Source organism: Ochotona princeps, chromosome 19, assembly GCF_030435755.1.
Source record: "Ochotona princeps isolate mOchPri1 chromosome 19, mOchPri1.hap1, whole genome shotgun sequence".
Lineage (NCBI taxonomy): Eukaryota > Metazoa > Chordata > Mammalia > Lagomorpha > Ochotonidae > Ochotona > Ochotona princeps.
Genome location: NC_080850.1, coordinates 6,129,508 through 6,145,191, shown reverse-complemented (window position 1 = coordinate 6,145,191; position 15,684 = coordinate 6,129,508). Strand labels below are relative to the sequence as shown.

Genomic DNA, 15,684 nt, shown 5'->3' with positions numbered 1-15,684 from the left:
CTGGGAACAGACACCATGTATGGTGTTTGGGAGGTGGCCCTAATGGATAGGTATTGATTGGCAGCATAAAGCTGTGACCTTTATAAACTTCAATTTGAGACTTTATACCATTAGGGATGCCCTCCCCGCTTCTTTTTTGAGTAGGGGAGTAAAAGCGATAGGATGAGTTTCAAAATAGGAAGAAAAAACAAAAAACCCACCACTTTAATTAGGAGCCCTCCCAACTCAACCAACTGGAAAAAGTAGCCAAATGGAAAATGGCAGAGTTTTGGTTCAGATCTTTTTGGCTTTTTGTTTTCTTGGTTTTATTTTTTGTTTGTTTTGCTTTTTTGTTTGGCACATGCACAACTGGTAAACATGAGAATCACAACTTCAAGGTAAGGAGGAAAGAATTAAAAGCAGGAGTAGAAAAAGAGGAGCAGAGGGGGCCTGGTACGGGGGGCCCCCCTTGCTCAGAAGGGCCCCTCTTGGTAATAACTCCTCCATGCGGGGCACCCAGGCTGGAGGAAAGCAGAGGGTTACACAGAACATTTAGCAGACTTAACATTGGATTAAACACACTACTGCAAGTTTCAACAAATGTTCATCGCATACGTAAAAACACATTTACAACAAGAAAGAAGAGAGGCACCTGGAGACATCTGACACTGGGCATGCTCTGCAGGCAACTCAGTGCGCACATGCTCTCTACCAGGTTGGCGCAGCCTAGCCACAAAGACCTTGGCACAGAACACTGCAGGATGACAAAAAGGAAGGAAGAGAAGAAGCAGTTAGAGGCCGCAACAAATCACTCCTTCACGCAGGCAACTTGAATGTTAGTTGGGGCAGGGGATGCACCCGTGGCAATCTGGAGGTCAGGGAGAGTCCCTTACTGAAACCTTGGGAGAGGGCCCATTTTCTGTCCTAGCAAAGGAGGTTCCTGCCACCAACTGCTAATTTCTCAGGATACAGGGAACAGAATCAAGAGGGAGAGAGAGAAAGTTAAACTAAAACCCACTACATGGAACTTGAACAGTCTTGAGAACAAGCAAGAATGCGACTCCGGTTTCATAAAAGTAGCAGTTGTCTATCTCGTGTACATCGTAATTGCCTTCACTGCTGAAGAACCAACCTACTGTGTGCCACACTCATGTCTTTTCCAATCCTCACATCACACTGCAGTTCCCAAGGCCCAAAGATTAAGTGATGTGCACAAGGACACACAGCACAGGACAGCAGAGCCCGACTTTCAAACTTCAGTTTGCTACCAAAACCCACATGCTTTCCAACAACACCAGCACACAAATTTTGATCACCTTTTTCATCTGAGCACAGCTTGCACTTCCTTAAAGGTAAAAAATCACAGGGGATCAAGACAATAAGGCAAAAGAAAGGCAACAGGAAAGGTAAGTGACAGATTGAGTTACAGACACTAAAACCTGTTTTAAAACACATCTAATTCCCAAATCGGTAGCCTAGCGGCTAAAGTCCTCCCCTTGCGCACATCGGGATCCCATATGGGTGCCGGTTCTAATCCCAGCAGCCTTGTTCCCATCCAGCTCCCTGCTTGTGGCCTGGGAAAGCCTGTGGCCTGGGACAGCCCAAAGCCTTGGGACCCTGCACCCGCGTGGAGACCTGGGGAAAGTTCCTGGCTCCTGGCTCCGGACTGGCACAGCACCGGCCATTGCGCTCACTTGGGGAGTGAATCATCTGACTGTAATAAAAATAAATAAATCTTTAAAAAAATAAATAAATAAATGAATCTTTAAAACAATAAAATAAAATAAGAATTTTTAGAATGTCATGATTTTCATTCCAAACTTTGTTCACAAAGTTCATTTGACAGGACAAAGGTTTAAAAGCTTGTTTCATTTATCATTTCATTTATCTTGTCAAAGCTTGGTTGTCTTAAAGAAATTAAGATAAAAAATAAAATATAAAAATAAATATACACTTAGTACTTAACAACCATCAGGTCAATGGTAGTATGCAATAAGCTTTTTGTTGTTGTTGTTGTTTTGTTTTTTGCCTGCTCTAAGGTCCATTACAACAGCAAAAGTAGTCATGCATGGAAAAACGGAAAATGAGTTATTTGAGTTCAACCAAAATACTCTGGAAATATTAGACTCACGCTCATAAATTTGTTGATCCTAGCTATAATTAGAATGGGCAAATATTTTTGTTTACCTGGAATGGTACTGGTTTACACTTACCATCCCAGAATAACTTTCCCTGTCAAAAACATGGTGCTTTGTGGGTAAAGTCTATGATGACCCCAACCAGGAAACAAAGACTGCCTGCATCAGACAGACCTGGCTCTCAGCCAGCATTTGCCACTAGCTAGTTAGATCTTAACTACAATGCAAATTTCCAAAGCCTACTGTAGCCAATATATCACTGTGCACCACTTAGAATTCACAAATTTAAAATTCTGTTGCACCACAGTTTCCTGTCTTAGAGTGCCAACAGAGAAATGATGCTAAATAAATATTTGCATAAGGCAATGAAAGCAGCTCCACTTGCAGAGCTCCTGTAATTTGTCAGAGTTGACATTATAAACTTTCATTTTAACCTTTATAAGAAAAGTGTTATGAGACCCAGCGTGGTTTCTATGCCCTTATGTGCTCCGGTTTATGTCCCTGCTGCTCCACTTCCCATCCAACTCCCTGCTTGTGGCATGGGAAAGCTATCCCATTTTACAGGTCAGGAAATGAAGAATCAAGAATTTGATTTACTTTAAAAAAAAAAGTCATTTGTCCAAAGTGCAAATAAGGGTTAATTGACAGCAGAAAAAGGACCAGAAGTTAATCCTGATTCTAAGCTATTTTTCATTCCACTACACCACACTATCATCCAGATATTCAAGCAAATGCTGATTAACAGAGTATTTCCATATCGAACATCAGAAGTGGATGAGCCAAGAAAAGGCCCAGACACATCATGTATTTATATTACAAAGATGCTGCAATTTAAATAAACTCTAATATCCTTGTAGCTTGACTTAAGTGTCCTCTCTGGAATCTTTGCAATTAATAAATTTACATAATAACTCAGAAACAAGGTTGAAATTTAAGGATTTCATCTGCATTCACAAAAAAGCAAGGAATTACCAAAGTTTACCCATAAACACATTATCATATTTTCACAAAAATACTATAATAGGCATTATCTTACCCTTCAAAGTGACAATACAATTAATGTATTAAAAAATCTCACGAAGTTGGGTGGGGCTTCTCCCTTTATCTCCCCCTTTACCCAAATACAGAAAAAAGAGAGAATGTGGAAATAATAGTCTTACCCACTTTCCTGTAGCCCTTGACCCTTTGTACCCTAATTAACCACGTGAAGATTATCAAAATAAAAGAAATTAAAAAAAAAAAGAAATCTCACAAGGTACTGGGTTGAAAATAGGACTGAAGGCCTGGTGCAGTAACCTCGTGGCTAAAATCCTTGCCTTGCATGCGCTGGTATCCCAGATGGGCACTGGATCAAATCCCAGCTGTTCCACTTCCCATCCAACTCCCTGCTTGTTGCCTAGGAAAACAGCTGAGGATGGTCCAAAGCCTTTGGACCCTGCACCCACATTGGAGACCCAGAGGAAGCTCCTGGCTCCTGATCACTCAGTTGTGTCTGTCATGGCCACTTGGAGAGTGAGCCAGCAGACAGAACATCTTTCTGTCTCTCATTCTCTAAATCTCACTTTCCAATTAAATAAAAAAATCTTTAAACAAAAATTTAAAAATCTTAAAAAAAAAAGTTTTATTACCCATCTGGTAAGACAGTGATAGTTAAAAGTTATCAGAAGTGACCTCTTTTCATATTCAATTACTCTGGAACAAACTGATCAACTATATATATTACTTTTACTATTTTATTACATTAACTATATTTATTTATTATTTTTATTTATTTATTATTCTGCAGACAATTTCACTCTGGAAAATACACCCTTTTTAACAAGGAAGTCTATACTTTCTGGCCTGAACAACTTCCTCTTAAGACTAATGGACCACTGATCCAATTCTGAAATAATGAATCAAAATAATTCCACATTCATCAACCTAAGAACATTAAAATGCAGCTAGGATCGCAACAGTAATTGATTCTTAAACTTATAATTTTAAATTTAGAAACTTGATAGAAATCCATGTTGGCCACTCTGAAGTAACTATTAAGTTAGGAGGAAAATTGCCTTCCAATTAGCTACAGTAACAACTGAAACTATCATCTCTGTTTTTCTTGTTCTTTTTTCTTTAAGCTAACAGTGGTCTACCTTTAAGCTTCAGGAATTACTGTTAAAAAAAAAAAAAGATTTGAAAAACTTGCCCCATATCATGGTTACTAATTTAAGAAATAGTTACTGACCTACTTATTAAGCCAAACAACAATAGGAACTAAATAAGTCTCTTTCCTATTAAGACTTGAGCTTCAAGCGCCAAACAAAATCCAGGGTCACAGTGAATACACTCAAAAAAGCTTCTAGAAAACCACCAATAAAAGTTTGCCACAATTTCATATTAACCTACTTTGTCCATAGAAAATTGGAAAAGATTCATAACACGTTTGGCATTACCAGTAAATACACAAATAAACTGATTCTAGCTGTAGGCTCCTAAAACCAAAACACAGCTAGCCAGGGAAACTGATAATGTTTGGCCAGTTTGCCATAGTCACCGTATGAATAAAAATAATCAGGACCATCCCGCTGAGGAACACTGCGGACAAAGGCAAGAGGAACAGAAGCCTTTGGCACCTTTCAAAAGAAAAAGTTTACTAAAAGAGGTAGGAGAGAAATATCTTAAGTTCTCTTTCTATTGCCATAGGAACCATGGATCAAAAGGAAAAAGTAGTTGCAGCCTCCTTGTCATCTGATTGGCTGCTTTGAAGAAGTGTTCACAAAAGCTAACTTCAATCTGTTTCTAGATGGGAATGTTTTGAGTCGCCTGCCCTGATTTTCTTCTCAAAGAGCCAATTATTTTTAAAGCTGACCAGTAAGGTATTTTATCGTAATAATTTTCGCAATGTTACTATGGTTTGAAAATCTGCCTTCTGACAGGCTTTCTTTTTCTTTAAACCTCTTCCCATAGATTACTGCCACTATCAGGCTCTTCTAACTTCAGCCATTATGCTTGAGATAACCAAGTCAGAAGGCTCAAATACACTGTGCCTTACAACAAAAAGGCAAAAGACACACAAACAAAACCTGATCTGAACTCCACCTGCACAGTAAAAAGCAAATAAGACATCCTGTCCTCCAAGAGCTAGTGAAAGGGATTCTTGAGATGTATAGTGTAAAACACACACCCATACCACACACCACACCACCCCACCCAACCCCACCACCAGTACCCCCCAGGCCACCCAAAGGAGAAGGCTGTTTGAACTAGATTATAAAGGATGAATAAGAGACAGTTATGGGACAAAGAGTAAAACATTCTAGACTGAATAAGCAACATAAGCAAGAATGAAAACATGACTTATCCTATGCAAGGCTCTTCAATCAACTGAGCTTTGAAATATTCTAAGTGGGCCCAGCATAAGATCCTAGTGGCTAAATCTTTGCCTTGCATCTTCCAGCATCTCATATGGTCACTGGTTTGTTGTCCTAGCTGCTGTGCTTCCCATTCAGCTCCATGTTTATGGCCTGGGAGGGTGGTAAAGGATGGCCCAATGTACCCTGAACCTGCATGGGAGACCCAGAAGCTCCTGGCTACCGGCTTCAGATTGGCTCAGCTCTGGCCGTTGTGGCCTCTTGGGGAGTGAGCCAGTGGATGGAAGATATTTCTCCTTCTCTGTATGTCATTCACTCTATAGATTTGCCTTTCCAACAAAAATAAATAAATAAATAAATCTTATAATAAAATACAAAAACATCCCAAGTGTGAGATGCAGTAAGCTTAGAGAGGGAAAAGCTGAACAGAAGTCTCTCCTATACTGTTCTATAGAACTTGGGACTTCACCCCGTAAGACAGATAGTATCTATTCAACTGTGAGCTACAGTGCACCAATAAATGGGCAACGCTTCCCAGGTGTGCTACCCAATTTTATAGCAACACCGACAAGAAATTTCTTTTTCCCCGTAACTCAGTATACATATTGTGTCAAGACAATCTGCCAGAGAAGAGGAATGAGTCAAAGAATGCATAGACAGGTGGGGGTGGGGTAAGGTTCCTAAACTAAGAAATAAAGAATATCAAACCAAAGGGAAAATCACTTCAGGCCAGCAAAGAGAGACCCCGTGCTTTGTAGAACAAGTGAGGAACACTGGCCATAGGCAGGAAAAGACATCTGCTCTGGGGCAGGTGCAATGGCTCAACTGGCTAACCTCCACTTGCAGGGACCAGCACCCCATCTGGATGCCAGTTTGTGTTCCAGCTTCCCCACCTATTATCTAGCTTCCCTGCTTATAGCCTGAAAAAGCAGCAGAGCATGGCCCAAAGCCTTGGAACCCTCCACCCGCATGCGAATCTTGGAAGAGGCTCCTGGCTCCTGGGTTTGGATCAACTCATCTCCTCACTGAGGCCAATTGCGGAGTGAACCAGCAGATGGAAGATCTGGCTCTGTAAATCTGCCTTTCAAATAAAAATAGATCTTAAAAAAAAGTCTGCTCAACATTAATCTAACAAAAAAAAGGGTGAAAGCAAACAGGACAAAAGTCATAGATGATTAACAGAAATTATGAATTAAAAAAAACTAATGAGCACTCAGGAGTCTGGGCCCAAGTCACCCATGTGGGAGACCCAGATGAAGCTCCAAGTTCCTGGTTTCAGCCTAGCCCAGCCCCAGCCATCGTGGTCACTTTGGGAATAGACCTGAACGGAAGATAGTTCCCTCTCTAACTCTTTCAAGTAAATAAATCTTTAGAAATAAAAGTTGTCCAAAATTCACAAGCTAGGCTTATGTTTTTAAAATATGCAATGACCGAAAAAAAAAGGAATGCTGGATGGCAACTTGTAAGCAATAAGACCCTGGTGGAATCCACAGGTCAGGCCACTGTTCACAGCACTAGCAGCCCATCCAGCTCAAGTTTCGACAGCGTCACTTCCAGTCTAGCTCCCTGCTAATATGCCTGAGAAAGCAATGGGAAGATAGCCCAAATGCTTGATCCCCTGCAGCCACATGGGAAAACAGATGAAGCTCCTGGCTCAGCCTGACCCAGGACTCACTGCTGCCCTTGCTCTTCATATGTAAAGCACCATCTTTTTTATATATGGCATTTTGTTATACCAGATTTGACAACAAATAGGTAATATACAGGCAAAAAGTCTACCTTTCTAGCTCTTAAAAAGCTGTATTCTAGGGCCCGGCGGCGTGGCCTAGCAGCTAAAGTCCTCGCCTTGGATGCCTCGGGATCCCATATGGGCACCGGTTCTAATCCCGGCAGCTCCACTTCCCATCCAGCTCCCTGCTTGTGGCCTGGGAAAGCAGTCGAGGACAGCCCAATGCATTGGGACCCTGCACCCGCGTGGGAGACCCGGGGGAGGTTCCTGGTTCCCGGCTTCGGATCGGCGCAGCACCTGCCCGTTGCGGCTCACTTGGGGAGTAAATCATCGGATGGAGGATCTTCCTCTCTGTCTCTCCTCCTCTCTGTATATCTGACTTTGTAATAAAAATAAATAAATCTTTAAAAAAAAAAAAGCTGTATTCTAGAATGACATGGTTTTTTTTTTTGCCATAGACCCTATTAGTAAAATCAAAACCCAGAGCCAGACACCAAACTTTTCTTAAGCAGTAGTCATTTCTTAAAATTAAAATACTTTAGGATAACTTTCTTTTTAAATTTTTATTCATCCACATTTTCTGATTTTTCTCCAGTCATCACTTAGTACTTATGTAATACTTTAACACTACCTTTTGTAATTTAAGTGATACATTATTCCAATTATCAACAGCAACTTGGCAGTGTAATTAATAGCAAATCCTTTTCCCAAGAATTTTGAGTTTATCTTAAACATCTGTAGTTTAAACTGAGTTAGAATGCTAACTGCTGGAAAAATATCTTCTCTAATAACCCTCAGAAACATTTCGGTGAACATCACCATCATAATGGCATGTTCCTGATGAAATCCACAGGACAAACCCCCCCCCTTGTCCACTTTATAACTATCACCCATGATTCAAAAATGTCGCCAGGCTTTTTACAGCTCTTACAGAACCTGGAGCCGAGAAGGATTAGACGTAGGAGGGGGAAGTGGCATCTCTATTCTAAGCAGCATGACAGAGAACAGGATGTAACAAAATAATCTATTTCCGGAATAGCCACATGGGTCCTGTGTTGTGCTAGGACCCGGCTGAGGTTCACTTGCCAAGGAGTTAGAGATTCCCCCAGCGAGCTCCCAGTCAAACCAGTCTGAACACAATCCCAGCTGAGTTCATCCAAGATCCAGAAATCCTGAGGCTACACAGAATTGAACAGTTTAATTGTGTACATCTGGGCCCTTGTCACTCAGCATCTGTGGTTCAATTAGGAACGCTGTTCAGGACTAGGGAAAACCACTCAACATCATTCTCAACAAAAATAATAAATGCTACGAAAATTTCCAAACATAAAAGCAAACTGGGAAGGGAATGCAAACTGTAAGCTGTAGAACTTTTACCATATAACATATTCAAATTTGTCTACTTGTCACTCAACTGTACTGCTGACGGGGGTGTAATTGGTACAATCTGATAATTCCTTTTGATTCCACCTCTCCTCTATGTGACCCTGCATTTCAAATAAAAAAAAAATAAAATAAAATTGGGGCCAGCACAGTGATTCAAAGGGCTAATCCTCCAACTTGCAGTGTCAGTATCCCACATCAGCGCCGGTTCTAACCCTGGCTGTTCCACTTTGATTCAGCTCCCGACTCAGGCCTGGGAAGGCAGAGGAAGATAAGTCCTTTGACCCTGTACTGACTTGGCAGAGCTGGAAGAAGCTCCTGGTTCCTGGCTTCAGATGAGCCTTGCTCTGGCCATTGCAGCAATTTGGGGAATGAACCAGCAGATGGAACATCTCTGTTCCTCCTCTCTGCAAATCTGCCTTTCAAATAAACCTTTTTTAAAAAAGTAAGATAATGAAATAAATCTTATCACTTGACTTGTCTCAACAGCAAAGGAAAAAAAATACAGTGTTTCAATAGACACTACTTTCAAAACAACATTTATATCTTCAAACAAAAATGTAGCTATAGCTCCTTACAGACACATAAATTTCACAGTATATGAAAACAAGGTTCCAACACACTTTTTAAAAAAAGGCAGACACAATGATTACATGATTTCATTTACAAAAAAAAAAAGAAAAGAAAAGAAATTGTGTCCTGTCCTGAAAGGCTATCACTTTTGTTTAAAGGATTAATTCATTTTTATTGGAAAACTAGATATACAGAGACAAGAACAGACAGAGAGTTAGATCTTCCATCCACTGATTCACTCCCCAAAGTGACTGCAATGGCTGGAACTGAGCTGATCCTAAGTCAGGAGCTCAGAGCCTCTTCTGGGTCTCCCACACGGCTGCAGGGTCCTAAGGCTTTGGGCCGTCCTCAACTGCTTTCCCAGGCCACAAGCAGGGAGCTGGATGGGAAGTGGGGCTGCCAGGATTAGAACCTACGCTCATGGATCCCAGTGTGTTCAAGGCAAGAACTTTAGCTGCTAGGCTTCTCAATGGGTCCAAGACTATCATTTCTAAATTTTTGTTAATCCACACTGTGCACTGCATGTCTTCCAAGGGGACTTCCAGATGGCAGAACTAACCCACCTGTTTTGAAGACATTACCTTGGAACTGAGAGATACCTGTTCATCAGTATCAGAACTCTAAACCCCATTCTGCATTAATCCAACACCTCACCTCACCACAGGCACTGCTGTAATGTGAGTTGTTCCCCAAGGAATCAAGTGCTGGGGACTTGGTTCCCAGTGCAGCAAGACTGAGAACTGGTGAAACCTTTAAAAGGTGGGCATAAGGGGCCAGCACTGTGGAGTAGCAAATTAAGCCTCCATCTGTGGTGCTTGCATCCTATATGAACGCTCATTGGAGTCCCAGCAGCTCCACTTTCAGTCCAGCTCCCTACTAATGGCCTGGGAAAGCAGCAGAGGATAGTCAACCGCACAGAACGCTGCAACTCAGGAGGGAAACCCAGAAGAGGCTCCTGGCTCCTGGCTTCAGATCAGCTCAGCTCCGGCCATTGTGGCCACTTGGGGAGTGAACCAGCAGATGAAAGAGCTACCTCTCTGTCTCTCCTCTCTGTATATCTGATTTTCCAATAAATAAATAAGTAAATAAATAAATAACTGTCTTTTAAAAAGGTGAGTTCTCAAAGCTAATATATAGACATTAAGAGGAACATTTTATCACCTATTAACTTCAGACTCTTCTGTCCCATGTAGTCCATTGTTCTCATATCCTAAGCTGACCTGGGTTTCAAATAAGAATAAAGTTGTGTGCCACACAGTCCGCTGGGCTCTAAAACAAATGAACGTGTCTTTCAGCCAAGCGGCTAGGCCACCTGAGAAAGGGATCCTGCTGCCCGCCGCACAGCAAGAGTGACCCTGGTTCCCTTCACACCGTCTGATTCCTCCAGGCCTCTGGATAAGGCAGTTCTCACCAAAAGGCCAAAGACATGATGATAAGGGGAATTCTCGCAGCTCAAAGTCAGTTATTTCACTGAACTTGGCAATTGCAAAAGGAATTTATAAACCATTCTGCCCATGTTCTTACAATACTTTTCTAGCCCCTCTAAAGTCTCGCAGCCCGTACTATTCCCATGATCACCCCTGGAATGCACCTGATCTTCACAGCCGACCACTACTGCCAAACACATCCATCCCACAGGCGAGAGGGCTTACACACTGTGGCACACGCACATGTGAGCAGAGGTACGTTCCAACTCTAACTCTGGAAGCTCGCATGCACAGGAAGTAACAAGGGGCCACAGAGCAGCCCAGTATAAATCTAAGAGATACTGGGGCACTTCTCAATTTCTTTATCAAAAACCCTGTTCAATCTCCTTGATTTAATCACTTCATGAAGGACTTGGCTAAGGCAACCCATCAGGATAATTCCACCAAGTGTGCAACACAGATGCTCCCCCCATAACAAATTCAATACCTCCAGTGAATACAGAATTAAGCACAGGATCAGAGGACAAATCTCATAGGGACTTTTCCAGCTACATGTAAAACAAAAACCAATCTGTAGCCACAATCCTTTGCACTGATGTCAAAACCTAGACAAACAGAAACAGATACCGAGACTAGAAGGTGAGAAAACAAAGTGACATCACTCTCACTTTGAAAATAATCAAGTTTAAAAAATCAAAAATTGGCCTACAAACCACAAGAAAATATTTAAAGTAAGAAACTTCCTAGGAAAGCAGTCAAGGACAGCCCAAAGCCTTGGGACCCTGCACCCGCGTGGGAGACCTGGAAGAGGCTCCTGGCTCCTGGCTTCAGATCGGGGCAGCTCCAATCATGCAGACACTTGGGGAGTGAATCAAAAGACAGAAGATCTTCTTCTGTGTCTCTCCTCCTCTCTGTGTACCTGACTTTCTAATAAAAATTTTAAAAATAAATCTTAAAAAAAAAAAAGGGTACCATTACTCTCCTACTTCTTATCAGGGTCATGAATGAGTCTTCATGGACTCACCTGACTTTTTTTGCAGCCTAGTATTGCTCACCATCCCTACCATCAATGAATTGAAATTTCTAACTCAGAGAACAGCACATGCATAGAAATCACTGTGTTTCTTAGGACTTCTTAGAAAGAATCGAGTATCACAATTAAGTGAGGATCATGAGGTCAGTATCATGGCACAACAGGTTAAGCCACTACTTGAGATGCCAGCATTCATATCAGATTACCAGTTTGAAGCTGCTCTACTTCCGATCCAGCTCCTTGCTAATCAGCCAGGACGACAGTGGATCGCCCGTGTACTCGGCCCCCAGCTCTGGCCTGGTCTAGCCCTAGCTGTTACAGTCATGCGGGGAGTAAACCAATAGATCTCTCCCTCTCTGCCTCCCTCCCATTCTCCCCCTCTACTCCTCCTTCTCTCTCTCTCTCTCTCTCTCTCTCATCTCTTTCTGTAGCTCTGCCTTTTAAATAAATAAGTATACATATGTATATATGTGTATGTATGTATCAGGAGGATTAGTGCTATAGTGTAGTAGGTAAAGCCATGCCACCTGGGACGCTGCCATCCTATACGGGCACCAGCTCGACTCCTGGATATTCCACTTTCTATCCAGCTCCATGCTGGTGGCCTGGGAAAGCAGAAGATGGCCTAAGTGCTTCGGCCACTACAACTGATGTGGGAGACCTGGAAGAAGCTCCCGGCTTTAAACTGTCACTGCCAGTGTAGCCATCTAGGGAATGACCCAGCACACTAAAGGACAGAAGGTCTCTCTTTCTCCAGCCTCTCCCCTACTCTGGCTTTCAAATAATTTTTTTAAATAAATAAGTAAATAGCAGGAAGGCACAGTGGGCACAGCACACGTTTTATTTTGGGTTTAATAGAAACAGACACACCACACCTAAACACAACAAGCCTCCAGAGCTAGCTACCAACCCACAAAAAAACCCAAGTGGAATAGAATATACAGACCAGCAAATTCCAGAGTGGGAAGTTATATAGAACAAATCAATAACAAACTGAAAGAAAAACAGACAAGACGCAACTTTCATAGACTCAGAGATTTAAGGGACTATTTTCTATTTACTTATGCATACATATAGTGTACAAGATAAGCATGGATCCTGAGTTTAAAACAAACAAAAAACACTGTTAACAATATCTATGAGAAAAACAGCAGGTACACTCCATCAGGGGGCATTCATTCAGTGTTCCTGGTCAGAGTTCCTCCAAACGCTCATGTTCATCAAAGGATGAAGGGGTGAGAAGCCACCCCAGCCCAGAGGAGCCCAGTCACACCTAACTACGTGAAGGTGGATCCTAGACAGGGACCCTCCCTGTAACACAGACTTCTTGGTAATCTATTTCTTTTATTTGTCAGGGGCGGGGGTGGGGGGAGGAAGAAATTAAAGAAATCTGAACAAACTCAGTACCATGAAAAAAGTGTATACCATACTAAAATAAGAGCTAATGATAATGGCTACTATGGAGAGAAAATATTTGTTCAGTCTTTGTATAAATATAAAAAGTGTTCTAGCTTTAAAATGTCTAGGGGAAAACTGAGGAAATAAGAACACTGACTGTTTGATAGAAAGAAACCACTGAATGTTTTAGGTGTGAATAATGGAATGTGGGTCTCTGGTTTGGAATTCTCTTTTACAGACACTTAGTGAATTATTCACAGCTGTGCCGATGAGCAGAGAAAGGGAAAGTCAGAGAACCGCTTCCCAGATTCTGGGGCTCGAGGTCATTTAACGGTGGCACTCAAGTCTCTTCTCATGTTTAAATGCTGTATTTTTTAAATTTTTATTGGAAAGTCAGATATACAGAGAGGAGGAGAGACAGAGAAGAAAACCTTCCACACCAGGAGCCTCCTATGAGTCTCCCACGTGGGTGCAGGGTCCCAAGGATTTGGGCCATCCTCAACTGCTTTCCCAGGCCACAAGCAGGGAGCTGGATGGGAAGTGGAGCTGCCTGGATACGAGCCGCACCCATCTGGGATCCTGGTGCGTCCAAGGCCAGGACCTCAGCCACTAAGCTACTGCACCATATGTTTAACTGAAATTCCTTTAAAGCCCAATTGTAAACTCAATGAAGTTAAAAAAAAAAAAAAATCCAACAAGTAGGATGAGAGCTCAGGTTCAACACTATGTGACCCAAGCAAGTTGCTCAGCCTACAGCGTGTTCAGAGGGATGAGCAGGTACAACATGTGCTGCACCCAAAGCAGGCACTCAGTCACAATCAGCTCTTCCTTTACTGATGAACGCCAACCTAATTCTCCAGCACAACAGCCACTGGTCAGACGGGAAGGCTGAAGTGGGGAGAGGAGCAAGGAAGGGAACATGAGAGCTTACAAAGGCAGCCATGGTTCCCCTTTTCTTCTCCAACTCCCCAAATCCTGACCATCTGCTGCAGCCCACGCACAGTCTGCAGACCTCGTTGCCTGGATCCTCTGGCTCTCAGGAGCCCCGGGCTGTTACCTACCACTCTTCATGCAAAGATGATGGATGTGCAGCCTCCAGAGCAGACACTTCTTTTGGTCTCTTAGCCCAGGTGGCAGTGAGAAGCAAGCACAGGCTCAGGGAGTGCCCTAAGCAAGTCAACAGCTACAGCATGCTAAGTGAACAGTGTGCTAAGTGAATCCCTTCTCCAGTCCCCATTTCCTCCTAAGCTGAAGTGTGAGAACAAAACCTCACTCCTTTCCAAAGTTATAGCACATTTCAGTGTTTTAAAAAGAAAGAGCATTTCTGGGCCTGGGAAGGATGGACATTGTGAAACACACATTGGATAATTCCACCAGGACAGTTAACCAGGAATTTTGCAAAGGAGGGGAGTATCTGCAGCACTTCCTAGCCCAAGGCCAAGCGGGGAAGGAGGGAGAGGTAGAGAAGTAAGGAAAGGAGGGAGGGAGGAACGGAGAGGAGGCAAGGAAGGAAAAAGAAAGGAAAGGAAGAAGGAGGCAGGGGAGGAGGGAGCGAGGGGTGAAGGAAGAGAGGGAGAGACGGAAGGAGGGAAGGAGGGGACAAAGAGGGAGGGAAGGATGGTGAACAATTTACAAGCCAATGACAATTTAAAAATCTGATCTGAAGACGGAGAGATGCCTTTGACTTTTTTTTTCCTTTTGACCTTTTCAGAAGAGTTTGATTTTCAACTGCTTAATAGTTATGACCAAATAAATTAAAAGATTGAATACCCATCTTTTAATTTATTTGGGTCCTACACAGAAAATACCATAAACACAAGGAACAAATACAGCCACAATTAATCCAGACTTTTGGCACAAGATCGCCATTCTTATTTGCCCTCCAAAATTTACTGCCCCACTGACACTGGCAAACGTTGGCAAGCACTGTGATGGGCGCTGGGAAGAACCACAACACGACATGCCTGATACGACCTTGTCCCCACGGAGGTACTGTATAGTTACCAGGGCGTTGTTCAATACATTTAGCAAAGGCAATTACATCAGCAGCTTGAACTCAACGCTGCTACAGCATGACAAGGGATGCTCAATGTGACAGTTCCTAGGGGCCCAGACACAGGCCCTGCCCGAGGAGACTATGCTTGGTTACTAGGCATGGGCACTAGGTATGGAGGACGGAAACAGTAAAATCCACCTCTGAAGATGGCAACAAACAGTAATGCTTGTGAGGACCCTGAAGCAGAAAAACTGAGAAAATTAAAGAAAAAAGATCACAGCACAGACAGCTAGGATAAGAGAAAGCAAAACAGGTAAGACTAAGGAAGAAGACATGGAGGTTCTGACAGGATGCAACCACCATCACTGAAGGAACACAAAAATAAACGACGCTCTACACTGGCACTGGAAATCGCCCAGGTGCTTGCCACATCGCATAAGACATGATAAAGATGGCCCACTGCAGTAGCCTAGCAGCTAAAGTCCTCGCCTTGAACACACTTGGATAACATATGGGTGCTGGTTCTAATCCCAACAGCCCCACTTCCCATCCAGTTCCCTGCTTGTAGCCTGGAAAAGCAGTTTGGAAAGCAGCAACATGAGAGACCCTGGATTCAACCCAGCCCAGCCATGGCTACCTGGGGCATTTGGGGAGGGAACTAACCAATGGAAGATC

General features: G+C 42.8%; 1 protein-coding gene across 10 annotated transcripts in view; it reads right to left on the bottom strand.

Annotated features, from left to right (window-relative positions):
* The window catches only part of FBXW11 (F-box and WD repeat domain containing 11), a 120,337-nt gene that overhangs the window by 83,003 nt on the left and 21,650 nt on the right, over window positions 1-15,684 (bottom strand). For 4 of the 10 annotated variants that reach the window (XM_058677852.1, XM_058677854.1, XM_058677853.1 and 1 more), the window contains exon 2: window positions 632-733. The exons of the other annotated variants lie outside the window; for them this stretch is intronic. In XM_058677852.1, coding sequence (XP_058533835.1) covers window positions 632-733 — 102 coding nt within the window. The remainder of the gene's footprint in view (window positions 1-631; window positions 734-15,684) is intronic. 10 annotated transcript variants of the gene reach the window in all.